Here is a 17,614-nt window from a genome sequence, read left to right as displayed (position 1 = left end):
GCACATTGTGAGCACCTACCATGTGCCAGCACTAAGAGCGGGGTGGTGAGCAAATCCTTGCCCTTTGAACTTGAAGCCTCACAAAGAAGAGGGTCATGGCCCCTATTATCTGCTCTAAGCTCAAATATTGCACACAGAAAGAGGCCTGAAATTCTCAAGAGCCTGCGCCTGTCACTGTGCTTCTATTGGAAGGGCGTGATGGGTATTACCTTACAGTTGATTATACAGCAAACACCTGTGCTATTTGCCTGTTGGCTCTTGCCTTGGCAGACCGGGTTTACGTTTCATTGCATTCACCTGCCTGCAGGTTTCTCCTTTAGATGATAGGCATTGGGGCAGGAGCTTATATTTCTGAGGTCTGTACCCGGCCAGCATCTGAGGCTGTGACATGTGGGAAAGGGAAAGACAGGAGGAAAGCAGGACAAACAGAATAAAGAAGATTAGACACTAGGGTTGTCTTTAGTCATTTGCTCTTACAAACAGTGCCAGAACAAGTAACCTTCTCCATATCTCATTGGTACTTGTACAGTGGTATTTGTAGAAGAGTGTCTAGAAGCAAGGTGAATGGGGTCACAAGGCCAGTGCATCTGGAATTGTGTTAGGGTTGTCACATTCCCCTCTGCAGGGGCGGTAGCATTTTGCCTTCCTACCAGCAGCTGTATAAGGATTCCTGAGTATTAACAATCTTGCTGATCCTTCTGTGCACAGAAGTTTGCACACTGTTGACCTCAGGTTCCATACTCTTTGAGGTTCTAAGGATTGGAGATTTGGGAGAAGGAAGAGCAATTGTTATCCTTGGGGCCCTCTCTGCTTCCCTTACAAATATCTGCATAACCGCTTGAGAAATTACAAACTCCTCCACTGTTATTGTCTTAGGGATTTGCGGCAACAGTTTAGCCCAACACATTATCCCAGACCCAGGCTGACTCAGGCTCTTCTCTGTCTCTCTCTAGGAACATTCGTGTAGCTATCCTTCCCTGCTCCGAAAGCACCACCTGCCTGTTCCGGACCCGGCCCCTGGATGCCTCAGACACTCTCGTGTTCAATGAAATGTTCTGGGTGTCCATGTCCTATCCAGCCCTTCACCAGAAGACCTTAAGAGTTGATGTCTGTACCACCGATAGAAGCCATCTGGAGGAGTGCCTGGTGAGGGCTGTGCCTGTCTGTTTGTCTGACTGTCCAGCCGTCTGTCCTTCTGGAGATTGGCCCACCTTGTATTTCAGGGAGAACGCTTGGAGAAAACACAGGCTGTAGTGTGAAGCTTGTCTTGGGTTCCGGGCAGGGACTGTTGCACAGGTGAACAGCATTGGCACACTCATTGAGAGCAGGGGGCGAGGAGGCGGGAAGCCCCTTTGTCAACCATGGAACTACAGGGCTTCATCCCTTGTGCCCGAGGCTGCGTTGCCTATGACTCTTTAATTCTCAGTCTCAGTTTTCTTATCTGTAAAATCCAGCTAACACTGCCCACCTCACAGATGGTTCTCTGAGGATTAAATGAGGCTTAAAGCTGTGTTTCTGGAACTTGAACATGCACACAAGTTACCTGGGGCTCTGGTTAAAATTCAGATTCTGATTCAGTAAGTCTGGGGCAGTAGTGGGGGCAGGCACCAAGAGATTCTGCATTTCTGATAAGCTCCCAAGTACTGCTGATTGCCGCTGGTCCCCATAGCAAGGATGTAAAACAACAGTGTGTCTGCACATACTAGATGCTCACTGACTATCAGTCCCCTGCTCTCCTCAGCTGGGGTACAAAACAGCATCATTGCCATTTATGTTGTTGATGTTACTACTGACAATAATGCAATAGCATCCATAGATTGAATGCAGTTTATGTGGTGGACATTGAGCTAAGCCCCTTATGTGTAGTTTTTCTATCTGACCCTCACTAAAATCTTATAAAACAAGTACTGTTATATCAGTGAGGAAACCGAGGCAGAGAGAGGTAAAAGAACCTTCCCAAGGTCACACAATCAAGAAGAGCCATGAGCAGTTAGAAGCTAGGCAGCTCCCCTTCTGCAGCCCACCAACATCAGCCCCTTGGTGTTTGTACCAGTGTGGTGCTCCCTGGAACCCACAGGTAGGACAGTGACTGAAGACTGGTGAGCATGGTAGATATTGGGCACCAGAGCAGAAAGCTTTTCCAATCCCAGGCTCTTCTGTGAAACATTTCCTCAGCCCTGGGAATTCCTCAATGAGAAGAGACTCAATCCTATTTTCTTCTCCTAATTGGATGTCTTTTATTCCTCCTTCCTAATTGAAGTGTGGCCATTGCTGGTTGCCATGGCAGCAGCCAAAGCGCTCATCCCACTGTGGCTTGTCTCTGTCTGTGGCCAATGGGAAATCTACTTTCCCGTATCCTGTGGGGATATAGAGTGTCAGGCTGCCGTGTTTTGGTGGCTAGAGGAGTAAGCGAGGAAGTGAGACACTAGAAAGGCCGTGTGCTCCCACGCGGTCTCCCTACACTGCTGGGTTTGGGGAATCCCTGGTCTGCTTTGAGCTGCTTAATCAGCCAGGCTGCCACAGTGGTACCCATCCTGAGCAGCGTCTGTTTGTAGTACTGGGCTAAGAAATTTGCATGCAGTGTCTCCCTTAACTCTCACAGCAGCCTGAGGAAGAAGCGTTAGGATTGCCTCCACTTGACAGATGAAGGATCAAGACGCAAAAGGGCTAAGTAACCTGCCTAGGTCATCCATTGAGTAAGTGGAGAAGTCCGCTTCCTGGTTGCAGCTTCTTTACACATAGCCTTCATACTGTCCCGCCTCTCAGGTGGTTACCACGTCCCCCCTGTCCACAGACCTGGATTATGGGTTTGGATGAACACGTGGCCTGCCTTGCCCGCTATCTCCAGCAACTGTTCTACTGAATGCTTTAGCATGGCATAATCGGGGTCACAGGCTTTCCAGCTGCACCCTGTTGTCCACTCCCTAGCTGCTAAGCTCAGTGCCACTCAGAGCAGGTTCTGTTAAGAAAGCCCACTTCCCAGGCACCCCTCCTATTCCATAGTTAACCATTACAACAAAGAGGCTTTTTTCACCTTGCCATCCCCACCTGGGAAAACCCAGCCCTGTCAAAGTGAACTCTCCGTCCATGCACTAAAACACAGCCATGCCGTATGGTCTCGTGTTAAAATTGTGGTCACAAACCTCGCATGAGCCCTAATGCTACTCAGCACTGGTACTGCCTTCCCCTTCCCAGGGGCAAATTCTTACCCTCTCCCCTGTCCCCAGACTTCTGGCCTCTTCTCCCACCCTCATACTCCCCCTGCTGAGGGCCTTGCTCCCCACGCTTCTTGGGTTCTTGCCATTTCTCCTGGCTCTGAGGTTGGCGCCCCCCCCACTGCCATGTGAGGCAACTTCTCACTACCTGTTATTTTCTGGCTCTTTCCTCTCTTCAGTCTTCACTCCTCTGCTGGGCCTGGCCTATCAGTACACCAACAGGCTATTAATTCTCTTAAGAAACAAAAAAAAAACAAAAAAAAAAAAACAAAAAAAAAAAAGAAAGGTTTTACCCATTTCTCCCTCCAGCTACTACTTTGTTTCTTTCCTTTATAGCAAAAGGTGAAATGTTCTCTCTGTAACCCAGTTCACGTGGGATTTCGCCGTCATCATTCTGCTAGAAATGTGCTCCCCGAGGTCATCCGTGGCCTCCTCGTAGCTAACCCCAGTGGCCACTTCTCCATCCTCACCCTCCTTGGCCTGTCGACTGTGTTTGGTTCAGTTGCTCCCAGAATCCTCCTCGGCCTCCTTTGCCCTGACTTGGCTTCCCCAGCACCTCACTCTCAGTGTTCTTCCCTCATCACTGGCATCTCTGTCTCCTTGGCTGATTCTTCTCATTTCCCCAACTGCTGTGTGTCAGGGCTCAGGACTCACCCCTCTCCCCTTTTCTGTTTGCATTCACTGCCTTGGTAATCTCATCTCATTCTCCCGCTTCAAACACCATGTCAGATGTATGGCTGCAGCCTGGGCCTCCCCACTCGCAGCTGTATAACACCTCTGCTGTCTGTTCCACATCTTCTCTTGCTTGTCCAGGAGGCATCTCAGATGAACTTGTCCATAAGCACACTCCTGATCTGTCTTCCTGTGTTTTTACTGTCTCAGCTAAAAGCAACTCTGTTCTTCCACTGCCCAGGCCAGAGACCACAGGCTCATCCTTGACCTGTCTCTTCCTCTCCGCTCCACATCTAATCCTTTAGGAATTCCTGGCAGGTCCCTCTTCAGAAGATCCCTAGACCCCGGCCACTTAGCGCTGCTCCTGTCCCACTGCTGTCTGTCACCTGGATTGCGCAGCAGTCTCTCCTGGGTCTCCTTGGTCTGTCCTTGCCTCCCTTCATCTCCTCTCAACACAGTCACCAGAGTGATCCTATTAAATTGCAAATCAGTGCTTACACTCCTCTACCTAAAACTTTACATTCGCTTCTGTGTCCATCTGGAGTCAACTCCTGGGCCCCTTGCCTGCCCTCCAAGGCCCTCGGGGATCTGTCTCTTGTTATCTCTCAGATTTTATCCCCAGACTCTTCCTCCAGCCTCCCTGTTCCCCTTGAATATACCAGCATGCTCCTTGCCCCAGGCCTTTGCACTTGCTGGCCCCTCTGACCAGAATTCTCTTCTCCCAGATACTGATGGACAGGGCTCACTCTCCCGCCTCATTGTGGGCTTGACCCAGATGTCACCTTCTCAGGGAGGTCTTTCTTCCATCCTATTTAAAAATTACATTCCCCCTCCACTCTTGTCCCCACCCCCGTGTTATTTTTCTCTGCAGCGCATTCCCCCACCTAACATTTATCAGTATTACAGATTTTAGGGTATACATGATTTTCACATTTTATCAAATCTCTAGAATCAAGATGCAGTTTATACTAGATGACAGGTCAGAGTGTAATTGACAACTATTTTTCTTTCTTAGTAATGCATGAAATAGTACACTGACTTTACTTACTGATTTGTTTATCTGATTCCCCCAGACTGGAATGTAAGCTCATGAGGACAGAGATTCTTATCTGCCTTAAATCCTACTGTATCCCCAGCCTTCAAAACAGTGTCTGGCACATAGAGGCTACTTAGCTATCTGTGTGTACTGAATAAATAAATGAATGCCCTCACACGGCATCATTTACCAAAGTAGACCACATTTATACCTATGAGCCAGCCCAAAATAGACAGTATATCTTGTTGGAATTAATAATAATCTGATGGCAGTGTTACACCTCAAAGCTGTCATTATATTCTTTCCCCCTTGCCCCTCAAACATGGCCTGGCCTGTTCTGAACTGTAATATCTGACACATTTGTCTGTCTTCACAAGAAAGTGTGACCCCTTTGGGGGCAACATCCTGTCTTACATGTTTCTATGGCTCCAGAGTCTGCAAAGTGCTCAGAGGACATTTATTAAGTGAGTAAATGAGTAATATACACATATTTGTGTATATTTAAATTTATTACAGGTGACTAAAATGCACAGGTATTTAATTCCTGAACGGACTCTAGTCCTGCAGGTAGGAGTCATTTACCTTGTTTTCTCCACTTGCTCACCACTGTTCTAGAAATTAACCTTTAGACACACAATGAGTTTGCACAGTCCATGCCATGCCCTGGTGCATCCTAATAGAAGGAAAAACTGGTAGAAAGGATCCCAGGTAGATTGGGGAGCCCCCTCCCCATCCCAGGTACCACCCAAGCCTCCACTCAGCTACTGGCCCACTTCACAAACCAGCTTGTGGTATTTCTACCACCCGCTGGCACAGCCACTGTTGTGTTTCAGGACAGTGAATTTGCTAACCCCAAACCTGGTTGGGGCTCTTCCAAAGAGGACATGTTGAAACAATAGTAAGACCTGTGAAGAATGATTAAAAGTATTTGGTCATTTTTTCCACTAAGGATGTATGGTAAAAAGTCAAGTCACTGGAAATAAATCCCCTCTCTGGGAGGTTATATTCAGTGAGATTAATTTTGTGGAGGTTGTTTTCATCTTAAGGCATCCATTTACACCATTCAAAGAAAAACTGTATAGAAAGGTTTACTCAAAAGCAATCTTGCTTCCCTGCCCCTTGCACCCAATCCCACCACCTACCCTGTATAGCTACCCACTTTATTAGTGTTGTCTTTATCTTCCCATTATTTCTTGTTGCACATACATGCATGTGATAATGTTCACTACCCTTTGCACTTCAAATATGGTGCAATATAGTATGTATATATACATAAGCCAGAAAGAGAAATATATATATATATATATATATATATATATATAGAGAGAGAGAGAGAGAGAGAGAGAGAGAGAGAGAGAAAATATATGTATTCTTATCCCTCTTTCCATTTCTTATACAAAAAGTAGCATACTGCATATTCTTTTCTGCACTATTCTATTTTTTCTCTTAACAATACAGCCTGGAAGTCCACATCAGCACCTAGAGATCTTTCTCATTTTTTATACATGTCTATATAATATCCCATTGTGTAGATATATTATAGTTTATTCCTCCAGTCCCCTGTTGCTGGCCCTTTGAGTTGTGCAAAATCTTCTTCTTTGACATTGGTCTTGGTGATAATTTTTGGATCTGACTCCAAAAGCACAGGCAACAAAAGCAAAAATAAACAGATGGGACTACATCAAATTAAAAATCTGTACAGCAAAGGAAATCATCAACAAAATGGAAAGGCAACCTGCTGAATGGGAGGAAATATTTGCAAATCATGTATCTGATAAGGGGTTAATATCCAAAATGTATAAAGAACTCATACAACTCCATAGCAAAAAAGCAAAAAATCCAATATAAAAATGTGCAGAGGCTCTTAATAAACATTTTTCTAAAGAAGACAAACAGAAGGCCAACAGGTACAGAAAAAGATGCTCACCATCACTAATCATCAGGGAAATGCAAATCAGAGTCACAGTGAGATAGCACCTCACCCTTCTTAGAAAGGCTGTTATCTAAGAGACAAGAAATAGCAAATGTTTGCAAGGATGTGGAATAAAGAAACCACTTGTGCACTGTTGGTGGTAAAACATTATGCAGAGCTGCTATGGAAACGAGGGTGGGGGTTTCTCAAAAAATTAAAAATAGAATTACCATACGATCTAGCAATCTCACAACTGGGTATATATCCAAGGTTACACCCAATGATAGCAACATTCTTCACAATAGCCATGAGACAGAAGCAACCTAAAAGTGTATCAGTGGATAAATGGATTTAAAAATGTGGTCTCTTGATATAATGGAATATTATTCAGCCTTAAAAAGGAAAGAAATCCCGTCCCATGCTACAACATGAATGAACTTTGAGAACATTGTGTTAAATCACATAAGCCAGTCACAAAAAGACAAATATTGTGTGATTCCACTTATATGAGGGACCTAGAGTCATCAAATTCACAGAAACAGAAAGTAGAATGGTGGTTGCCAGGGACCAGGGGAAGGGAAAAGGGAAGTTACTTAATGGGTGTAGAGTTTCAGATTTCCAAGATGAAAAAAGTACTGGATATCTGTTTCATAACAATGTAGCTGTATTTAACACTACTGAACTATACACTTTATTTTTTTTTAATTTTTTTTAACGTTTATTTATTTTTGAGACAGAGACAGAGCATGAACGGGGGAGGGTCAGAGAGAGAGGGAGACACAGAATCCAAAACAGGCTGCAGGCTCTGAGCGGTCAGCACAGAGCCCGACGCGGGGTTCGAACTCATAGACCGCGAGATCATGACCTGAGCTGAAGTTGCTCGCTTACCTGACTGAGCCACCCAGGCGCCCCTGAACTATACACTTTAATTAAGATGGCAAATTTTATGTCACAACATGGATGGACCTTGAGAACGTTATATGAAGTGAAATAACCCAGAAAGAGAAATACAAATACTTGTATGATCTCACTTACATGTGAAATCTATAAAACCAAATCATAATAACAAAAAACAGATTGATCGTTGTCAGAGGTGGGGGGTAGGGGAAATGGGTGAAGGGTCAAAAGGTACAAACTTCCAGTCATAAGGTAAATAAGTTCTAACCATGCACTGTAGTCCGTGGGGACTATGGTACATAAACAACACTGTATTGCATATTTGGAAGTTGTTAGGAGAGGAGATCTTAAAGGTCTCATTATAAGAAAAAAAATTTCTAGCCATGAGGTGGTGGATGTAAACTTACTGTGGTGATCATTTCATAATAAATACCATACCAAATTGTTTTTTTTTTTTTAAGTAAACTCTATGCCCAACGTGAACCTCGAACTCAGGACCCTCAGATCAAGAGTCACATGCTCTACCAACTGAGCCAGCCAGGCGCCACCCAAATCTTTATGTTGTACATCTTAAACTAGTACAGTGTTACATGTCAATTACATTTCAGTAAAGCTGGGGGCAGGAGATGGTAAATTTTATGGGTTTTGTCATAATTAAAAAAAAAAAAAACATACGATAGGTGCTTAGTAAAGATTTGGTGAATGAGTAAACCAATGAATGAGTAAGTTAGTGAATAAATGAGTTATTGGAAATAATTAACAACTAGCCCTTTCCTCCTCCCGGAAGCTGCTATCTCATCTGAGGATGTTTCTCATACTCTCCCCAGGAGCCTTGTCAGAATATACCTTGTCAGCCCTGGTTTATACTCTTGCCTTTTCCTGTCCTCAACTAGGGAGGCGCCCAGATCAGCCTGGCTGAGGTCTGTCGGTCTGGGGAGAGGTCGACTCGCTGGTACAACCTCCTGAGCTACAAATACTTGAAGAAGCAGAGCAGGGAGCCCAAGCCACTGGGAGCCAAGGTCCCCACCCCAGGTCCTGAAAGCACGGTGAGTTGGGCCCCGGGTTTGCACCACCCTCCTAGGTGTGCAGCATCTGGATGGATGACAGGAAAAGCTCTCCCAGAATTGGAGATGACTGGGCCTCAGAGGTGGGGGAAGCAACAGAGGGTATTGGAACAGAGAAGAAGATGATGAGATAGGAGAGACCTCTGCAAACAAGCAGGTAGCCCCCAATCTGCAACCTTCCCCTTCCTCATCTGTGTTCCCCCCTTCTGCAGTTTGCTTGCCATAGTATAACTTGCCTGATGAAAACCTTAATTTATGATTTTTTTTTTTAATGAAGTAGAAAAGGAAGGAGAAACCTGTAGAAGGTAGAAAATTAACCTTCATTGAGATACTGCTATCTGCATAGTGGTCCATGTTGGAGGCTTGCTGTAAAACACAGCAGAAAACAACACTGACCGGGGTGTGTTAGGTGGGTGACAGATCAGTCATTTCACCGCTCTGAACCTCTTTTTTCATGCCAAATCCTTATCTAAAAAGGTGGTTAGGAAGGTTTGAAAAAGTATATGTGAAGAACACTCTGTAAGTGCTTGATAAATGGTATCTGTTTCATTATTGTATATTTCTTAAAAATCTTACATTTGCCTATTTTTGGTTTAAAAATATGTATTGGTTTCATTTTAGTGCAATACACTTTAAAATGTCCTGGGGGGCGCCTGAGTGGCTTAGTCGGTTGGGCATCTGACTTCAGCTCAGGTCATGATCTCGCGGTTTGGGGGTTCGAGCCCCGCGTTGGGCTCTGTGCTGACAGCTCAGAGCCTAGAGCCTGCTTTGGATTCTGTGTCTCCCTCCCTCTATGCCCCTCCCCTGCTCATGCTCTGTCTCTCTCCTTCAAAAATAAATAAACATTAAAAAAAATTTCTTTTTAATGTCCTGAAATTGTTTTCTGTACTTGGGAAGCTCACATCTGCTAGCCAAGATTCAACCAAGCAGTGAAGTTGCCCTTGGACATAGAGTGTCACAGCATACAGGATCCTTTTGGAATCCCAAACAGAAAGCATTTGGGATTCAAATTAGCTCATAATTCTCTGTAGTGTGTCTTCCTTCTGTCAGTACTTGGTTACTTTGGACAGTCATTGCCCAGAATTTCAATGGAGAAGATGGGCTAGGTCAGGTGGTAAGGATAAGGGGAAGGATCAAATCTGTTTCCCCCCAACCTCCCTTCCCCTCCTCCTCCTCTTCCTTCTTTTTCATAATCCTTATCATTTCCTGCATTTCCTTTTGTGTCAGGCACTGTCCTGTTTATTAGGTGCCACTTACCAAGGCTCAGAAAGGTTACCTAAGGACATACATCCAATAAACAACAAAGCTAGGTCTTCCTCACTCCAAAAAGGAGTCCATGAGCTGGCAAATATCTTGAAAACATCCTCTACTTTCTGGAGCATGTCCTTGGGTAAGTGACACCGACCTTAGGCACAATTAGTTTCCTTGTTCCATTTCTCAAGGGAATAATCATAATCTCTATCTCTCAGAATAGTTGTAGAGATTATATAAAATGTTACACATAAGCTGTCTGTCCAGTGCCTGACATATACCAGGCCTTCAATTGGTGTTAGTCCCCTGTTCCCTAAAAGAGAATTTCAGGGATTTTTCCAAGCTCTGGCCCACACTACAAAGGGTGTTTGCAAATTAGCCATGTGCTCAGAAAGCTACAAGGTCAGTTTTTGCTTTACTATGAGCTGCCATTTACTGAGTGCTAATTATGTGCTAGGTACTCTTCTTTATATATCTAATGTATATGTTCTCATTCTTCATAGCAACCCTTTGTAGTAGTTATTAGAAACTACTCTAGAGGAAATTGAGTCTCAGATTAATTTCTTCAAGTCACACGGGCTTCCTCATTGTAGACACCATTCAGTATAGATGTTCTTCCTCCAGGAAGTCTTCCCTGAATGCAACCCCAACCTGACACTGCCATTGCTCTGTTGTTCCTAAATATCCAAAGCTTAACCTCTGGCAAAGTCCTCATCACATTGTTTCACATTATCACATTATTGACAGTTCATGTGATAGTTTCCCTGATTACACTATAATCTCTTTACAGCCAGAGACCTATATTTCTGCCTCACTCAACTCCTAAACTTGACTGTCTTCCAAAAGTCTGTCTGTGCATACAGGAGTTATTCTCAGGAGAACCGCAAATTAGATGAACTAAGTGCTGTATTTCCAGTTTATAAGTGACCTTGGGGCAAGACACATATCCACTCTGGACTTCAGTGTTAATCTCAGTTCACGGGGAAGTTCACACTCTAAGCTGTGATTCTTGCAAGTAGTATGCAGATGAACCCTTGGGCCTTTGTCTCCACAGGATGCCGTGTCTGCTCTGTTGGAACAGACAGCAGTGGAGCTGGAGAAGAGGCAGGAGGGAAGGATCAACACACAGACCCTGGAAGACAGCTGGTAAGTGAGGGCTCACTTGGGCCTCAGGAACTGATCTGGCTTGGACCTGGATGCAGGAATGAGCTCCCCAAACTCCAGGGCAACCAAGAGAAGTGTTCCCCTGGGAAGACAGAGAACCTCTCTCCTCATGGGTTCTCTATAGGCAACAAGCCGGTACAATTGACCCTTGAACAACGCAGGGGCTAGGGGCACTGAGCCACTGCATGGTCCAAAATCTACACAGAACTTTGACTCCCCCAAAACTTAACTACTAATAGTCTACTGTTGACCAGAAGTCTTACCAATAATATAAACAGTCCATTAATATAAACTTTGTATGTTGTATGTGTGACATACTGTATTCTTATAATAAAGTAAACCAGAAAAAGGGAAATGTTAAGAAAATCAGAAGTAACTATTCAAAAAAAAAAATCCACATATAAGTAGACTAGTGCACTTCAAATCCATGTTGTTCCAAAATCAACTGTGTATAGCCTGGTATGATAGTTCCCAAAATTTCTTCTCAGTTTGTCATTTTGTGAGCTATAAATCACTCATGCTATGTCACATATTAGTGCCTAACTTGACTCACATTTATGTTGGTAAAAAAAAAAAAAAATTATATTACTATAAATGGAAAGTAAATATCCTCTGCCATAAATTGAAGATGTTTCAATAAGGAATTTCATTTGACTGCTAGGAACAGGGAGGAGAAATAATAGGCTTAAATAAGATAGTTTATTGCTTTGTTACTTAAAAAGAAGAATGGGAAGAAGCAATCCAAGCCTCATCTGTCAGCTCCATGGCATTACAGGGAACCCAGTGTCCTCCTCTATTTCTGCTTTGCTTTTCTTACTGGGTGACTGCCATCACTGAGGCTTCTTTCTAGCTCAAAATGGCTGCTGAGTCACCAACCATCAGGCAAGCATCAGAAAAGAGGAAAGACAAAAGAATGTGCCTGTATGCCTTTTAACCAAGGAGCATTCCTCAAAGTCCCACCCAGCGGTTTCTGCTTGGTTCTCACTGGCTGAGCTTAGCCATTTGGCCTACCTAACTGCAAGGGATACAAAAATCAGGGTTCCGTTACTAAGAAAGTAGAAATGGATACTAGGGAGACCATGAGCCCTGTCTGCCTCAGAAGGTAACTGGAAAACTTAAATGTAATGAAAATAAAGCAAGAGCATTAAAACCCACCCAAACGTATTGCTTGCTAAGACTCCAGGCCTGAGGTCTTCTCTCTCCAGATACATTAGAGACATGTTTCCAGAGAGAGACTTCTCCTCGGTGTCCACAAAAGAACTGGAGACAGCGTTCTGTCTGTGTGGTTCAGTGCTTCTTAGTCTCTTGTATCCTAAAAGAAAAGTCTCAGTACACATTTAGGAAAAAATAGTATAGACCAGGATTCAAATCTTAGCTTCATGGTTTTTTGTGTAACCTTTGGCAAAGCATTTTTAACTTTTTCTTGCGGCATGGCACAACACATAAAAGTTCCCCTAAGTGTACAGCTCAGTGAATTTTCAGAAACCAAACTACCCGTGTGACCAGCATCCGCATCAAGAAGCAGAGCGTAACTGGCTCTCTGGAAGCCCAGTCTGGGCCGGTCGCTGCCCTCCACCACAAGGGCAGCCACTGTCAGGGCAGTCATTCTAACCTTGGCCGAGCCTCGTCTGGAAAAGCAGACGTCACACTGACTGCGTGGACTTACTGCAGACCACTAAAAGAAAAGCCACTATAATGAAGATAAAGCACAAAGCTCATAGCGGACACCCAGCAGATGGTAGAAATGATCATTCAGGAAATGAGAAGGAACGCCAGCTCCCAGCTAGGGAGGGAGAAGGCGAATCCCATCTCAGAAATGACCACAGCCTGTGAATTTGCCATTTGGGGGAAGTACAGTTGGGCTTAAGTGCACGTGCTCTGAATTCAGACAGATAGGGATTCTGAGTCTTACTCAACCAGCTTCCTGTGGGACCCTGGGTCTGGGTGAGGCCTGAGCATCAGTAAGTTTTAAAAGCTCCCTGGGTGATCCTAATGTGCAGCCAGGGCCGAGAACCATGGCTTTAAACCTCCATTTCTGCCTCTGTGAAATACAGATTTAATGAGTGTCTACAACACATGGGGTATTTTGTAGACTCAATGGGATTATGCATGATAAGATAAGCACTTAGCACAGATTTTGTCCCATGGGAAGCACTCAGTAGCTCTTCTGCATTATTCTGTTACAGCCTCCAGTTATACATGTGGTCTCAGAAGGGGGTCAGCAAATGTTTTCTGGAAAGGTCCAGATAGTAAATGTCTGCTTTGTGGGCCCTGTGGATTCTGGTGCATCTATTCAGCCCTCCTGTTACAGCATCAAAGTATCTGTAGATGGTACTTGCCATCATGTCCCCACCACGGAAGCTTTACTTATGGGCGCTGAAATTTGAATTTCGTGTAATTTTCACAGGTCATGAAATATCATTCTTTGTTTGTTTGTGTTTTTTAGCCATTTAAAAATATAAAAACCATTCACAGCTTGGGCTGTCCAAAACAGGCGGTAGGCTGGATATGGCCCACAGGCACACTTCTCTTTTACTATTTATTTCTCCATGTGATAAAGGGTGGGGTAAGGTCCCTGAATTTTTATATGTTCATTTGTTTGTTTTAGGGCTCTCTCTAAATTATCTCAGTTTCTCTCTTTCTCTCTTTCTCCCTCCCTGTGTCCCTTTCTTTCCCCCTCTTTCCTCTCCCTTTACATTCATTTCTACCTCCCCTTTCCTTCTCCCTCTCTCCCCTCCCTCTCTCTCTCTAACTCTCTGTGGCACACTGCTGTGCTAGGCTAGGCTGTGCAAAGGTCTGATGCCGGAAAGGCCCAGGACCTGTGTTCCAAAACCCTGGCACAAGATCAGTGGTTTCTGCCAAATTCCAAGCTTGTGGTGAGACTTTTCAAGCCATCCCCTAGCAACTGCCTTCTGTTCTCTATCCCTTTGTGGCCCCCTCTCTCCCCACCCCTGCCATTCAACCTTCCCTAGACACTGACTTACAAAGAAGACTGGGAATCCCAGAGCTGCTATACTGGAGTAAATCCATCCACAGCACCCCCCACCCCCACCCCCAGACTGGAGGCTTCTCTTGGTCCTGGAATGTTAACTAGGTTTGCTGTGCCTGCTCCACTCCAGAGTCATGTGTGGAGGTCCCCCAAAGACTGGCCCTCTGTGCTAATTTCCACTCCTTCTCTCTCAGCACCCAAGGGCCAGGGTACCATAGTTACTCCCTCCTTTTATTTTCTTAGGTTTCTTTAGTGCATATAATCACAAGACTGGATTTTTTTTTAAGATCCACAAGCAAAACAAAATTCTAAGAGTATTAGAAAATAAAAGAGAATATAATCACAATGCTAGGGTGAAAGTCCTTGTATTTGCCTCCTTGAGAACTTGTGTGTGTTTGTCTAGGGCAGAGGTTGAGAAATAGCATTGCTGGGCCTCAGGGCCTGTGTGCTTTATATTTTAATAGGCATTGCAGAATAGTTCTCAAATAAGATTGTACTAGCAAATGCTCCTACCAGCAGCGATTAAAAGGACCCTTAAGCTACACCCTCTCCAATACTCAATATAATCTAACTACAGTACTTAATCAAGAATACATACGTGTTTTATTTTAGAAGATACTGCTAAAGTGACTTCAGAGTGTAAATTGGCTGCTCTGATGTCTGTTCCCTGCGGAGATATGCCTATTTTCCATGCCTTCACCAGCACTTGATGTTATCTGATATCTATATATTTTGCCACTCTAAAGGGTGAAAAGATGTCTACTTTAATCATTTTTCTCTACAATTGAGTTGTTTTTTTTTTTTTTTTTTTCCTTTCCAGAAATGTTTAGATCAGGTTCCCGGTCAAAAAGAAAAGACTTCCGTAGTCATTAAGCACTTACAGTGGAGTTGGGCAGCCTTGGATTGGAAACCTGGCTGTACCACTTCGTGGTCTGTGACATGAGACAAGGCCTGTCAACTGCCTGATCCTCAGCTTTTGAATCTGTAAAATGGAGACAATAATTGCTTTCAGTGTTGTTGTAAGGCCTTAGCATAGCACCTGGCGCTTAGTAAGCCTTCATTAAATGCTGGTCAATGTGGCATCTGCCATATTCTTAGGGAAGTGCTCTTTGTGTGTTCCCATGTTCAGTGGCCCTTTTATGTGTAGATCAAGATGCTGTGAAGCAAGGGTGGGAGAGCAAGGAGTCTCTGTTAGCACTGGTCCCCGTCTAAGGACAGGGGAGGTTTTGGTCAAGCGACTGGGGCTGGAGATCCAAGATCTTTTCTCCCCATCAGGAAAATCCCAGGGGAGATTTTATTTTTGTCCACAGTCTCACTGAGCCAGCTGACTGGATGTCCAATTCTCTGCTTTTGGCTGGAATTCCTTTGACTCAGTATGGCAACTCTGTCTCCTGCTGATCAGAAGCCTGGCAGTTATGTATGTCTTTGAGAAGTAAAAATGGGACTAAAGAAAAATTAGCAATTAACAAATGCAGTCCTTTTGCCACAAGAACTCCTCCCAACCCTGGAGTCTGAAGGGAAAGAATCATTGTGACAGATATCACCAAAAATAAACTCTTTGCAACAAATGGTACCAGAACACCATTGGATATCCATATAGAATAAAACCTTTGAGCACCACATACAAAAATTAATCTGAAATGGATCATATAGTAAAACTATAAAACTACTAAAAGAAAATATAAAAGAAACTCTTTGTAACCTTGAGACAGGCAGCGATTTCTTAGGCAGGACAGAAGAAACACAAATCATAAAAGAAAAAAAAACTTGCCAGGTTGGACTTTATCACTACCAAAGTTCTTTGGAAGATACTATTTAGAAAATGAAAAGGCATGCCACAGACGTGGAGCAAATATGTACGAAGAGTTCATATCCAGGAGATGTAATGAACTCTGACATCTCAGTAATAAAATGACAACCAAGTTTTAAAGCAGGCCACATACTCTGACAGATACTTCACGAAGGAAAATATACGAATGGTCAGTAAATGCAGGAAAGTGCAAATTAAAACCACAGTGAGATATGAACACACCCCCAGCAGAATGACTGAACTTCGAGACTGACAATAGCAAATAGAGATGAGGAACTGAAATTCTCATAATATTGTCGGTGGGAAAACCAGTTTGTCAGTTTCTTAAAGGGGTAAACCTATACTTACTGTATGACCCAGCTCTACTCCTCAGTATACATCTGTTACGGTCTGAATTGTGTCCCCACCCACCCATCCAAATTCATATGCTGAAGCTCTGACCCTTGCTCATACCTCAGAATGTCACTGTAATGTAAAGATGGGGCCTTAAAAGAGATGAAGAAGTTAACATGAGGCCATCAAAATGTGCGTAGGTCCTAATCTGGTATGGCTGCTGTCCTTGTAAGAGGAGGAAATTTGGGCACAGAGAGACATCAGGGATGTGCACACAGAGGGAATACCACTTGAGGACATCAAGAAGGTGGTCATCTGCAAGCCAGAGAGAGAGGCATCAGAGGAAACCAAAGCTGTCCACATCTTGAATTTGGACTTTTAGCCTTCAGAACTGTGAGAAATAATTTCTGTTCGTTAAGCCACCCAGTCTGTGGTATTGTGCTGTGGCAACCCCAGCAAACTAATACAATAGCCAAGAGAAGTGAAAACCTGTATCTACATAGAATTGTAGGTGAATGTCTTTAAGAAGCTTTATTCATAATTGCTAAGAAATGGAAGTCATTCAAGCGTTCATCACCTGATGAATGGCTGTCTGAATTGTGATCTGTCCATCCTATTGGGAATGCTACTCTTCAATAAAAAGAAGTGAACAGGCACCAATATAGTTCAGGGACAAAAGAGCATACACTATCTGATTCCATGTATGTGAAATGTTAGAAAACTCAGATTCAGTCTGTAGTGACAGAAAGCTGATCAGTGGTGGGCTTGGGATGGGGACAGATTAAATAGGAAAGGGTACAAGAAACCTTTCGGGTAATGGAATGTTCTGTATCTCAAGTGTGGTATGACTACACAGGGGAATACATGGGTCAAAACTCATGAAACTGTACAGTGATAAGAATGCATTTTCTTGTATGTCAATTAGACCTCACTAATTTTTTTGGTTTGTTTAAATGTGTCCTCGGTTGTGAAAAGGCTTGGAAGCCCTGCCCTGGGTGCATTTAAAGACAGGTGAGCAGCTCAGAGTGGTCTCTGGGCAGGTAACCAAAGCTCTTTGTCATCACAGGAGGTACGAGGAGACCAGCGAGAACGAAGCAGCAGAGGAGGAAGAGGAGGAGGGAGAGGAGGATGTTTTCGCTGAGAGAGCCTTGCCGCATAGGGATGAGTGCCCAGCATTAAAGGTAGGCAGAGCCAGGGAGGCGGGAAGGGCTGTCTTGGAGAAATAGCTCTCAGCGCTTGAGTCTAGGCATTCTGAAAATGCTCCTCCATCA

The 17,614-nt window shown here is 44.0% G+C and overlaps 1 protein-coding gene across 2 annotated transcripts in view; it reads left to right on the top strand.

Moving 5' to 3' along the window:
- WWC1 (WW and C2 domain containing 1) overlaps positions 1–17,614 on the top strand; it is a 154,042-nt gene that overhangs the window by 121,442 nt on the left and 14,986 nt on the right. For both annotated transcript variants that reach the window (XM_042992766.1, XM_042992760.1), the window contains exons 15-18: positions 954–1,146; positions 8,626–8,778; positions 11,102–11,193; positions 17,410–17,524. In XM_042992766.1, the coding sequence (XP_042848700.1) occupies positions 954–1,146; positions 8,626–8,778; positions 11,102–11,193; positions 17,410–17,524 (553 nt within the window). The remainder of the gene's footprint in view (positions 1–953; positions 1,147–8,625; positions 8,779–11,101; positions 11,194–17,409; positions 17,525–17,614) is intronic.

This window comes from Panthera tigris, chromosome A1 (genome assembly GCF_018350195.1).
Source record: "Panthera tigris isolate Pti1 chromosome A1, P.tigris_Pti1_mat1.1, whole genome shotgun sequence".
Lineage (NCBI taxonomy): Eukaryota > Metazoa > Chordata > Mammalia > Carnivora > Felidae > Panthera > Panthera tigris.
Note: the sequence above shows the minus strand (reverse complement) of the source record. Positions and strands in the feature narration are given on the sequence as shown.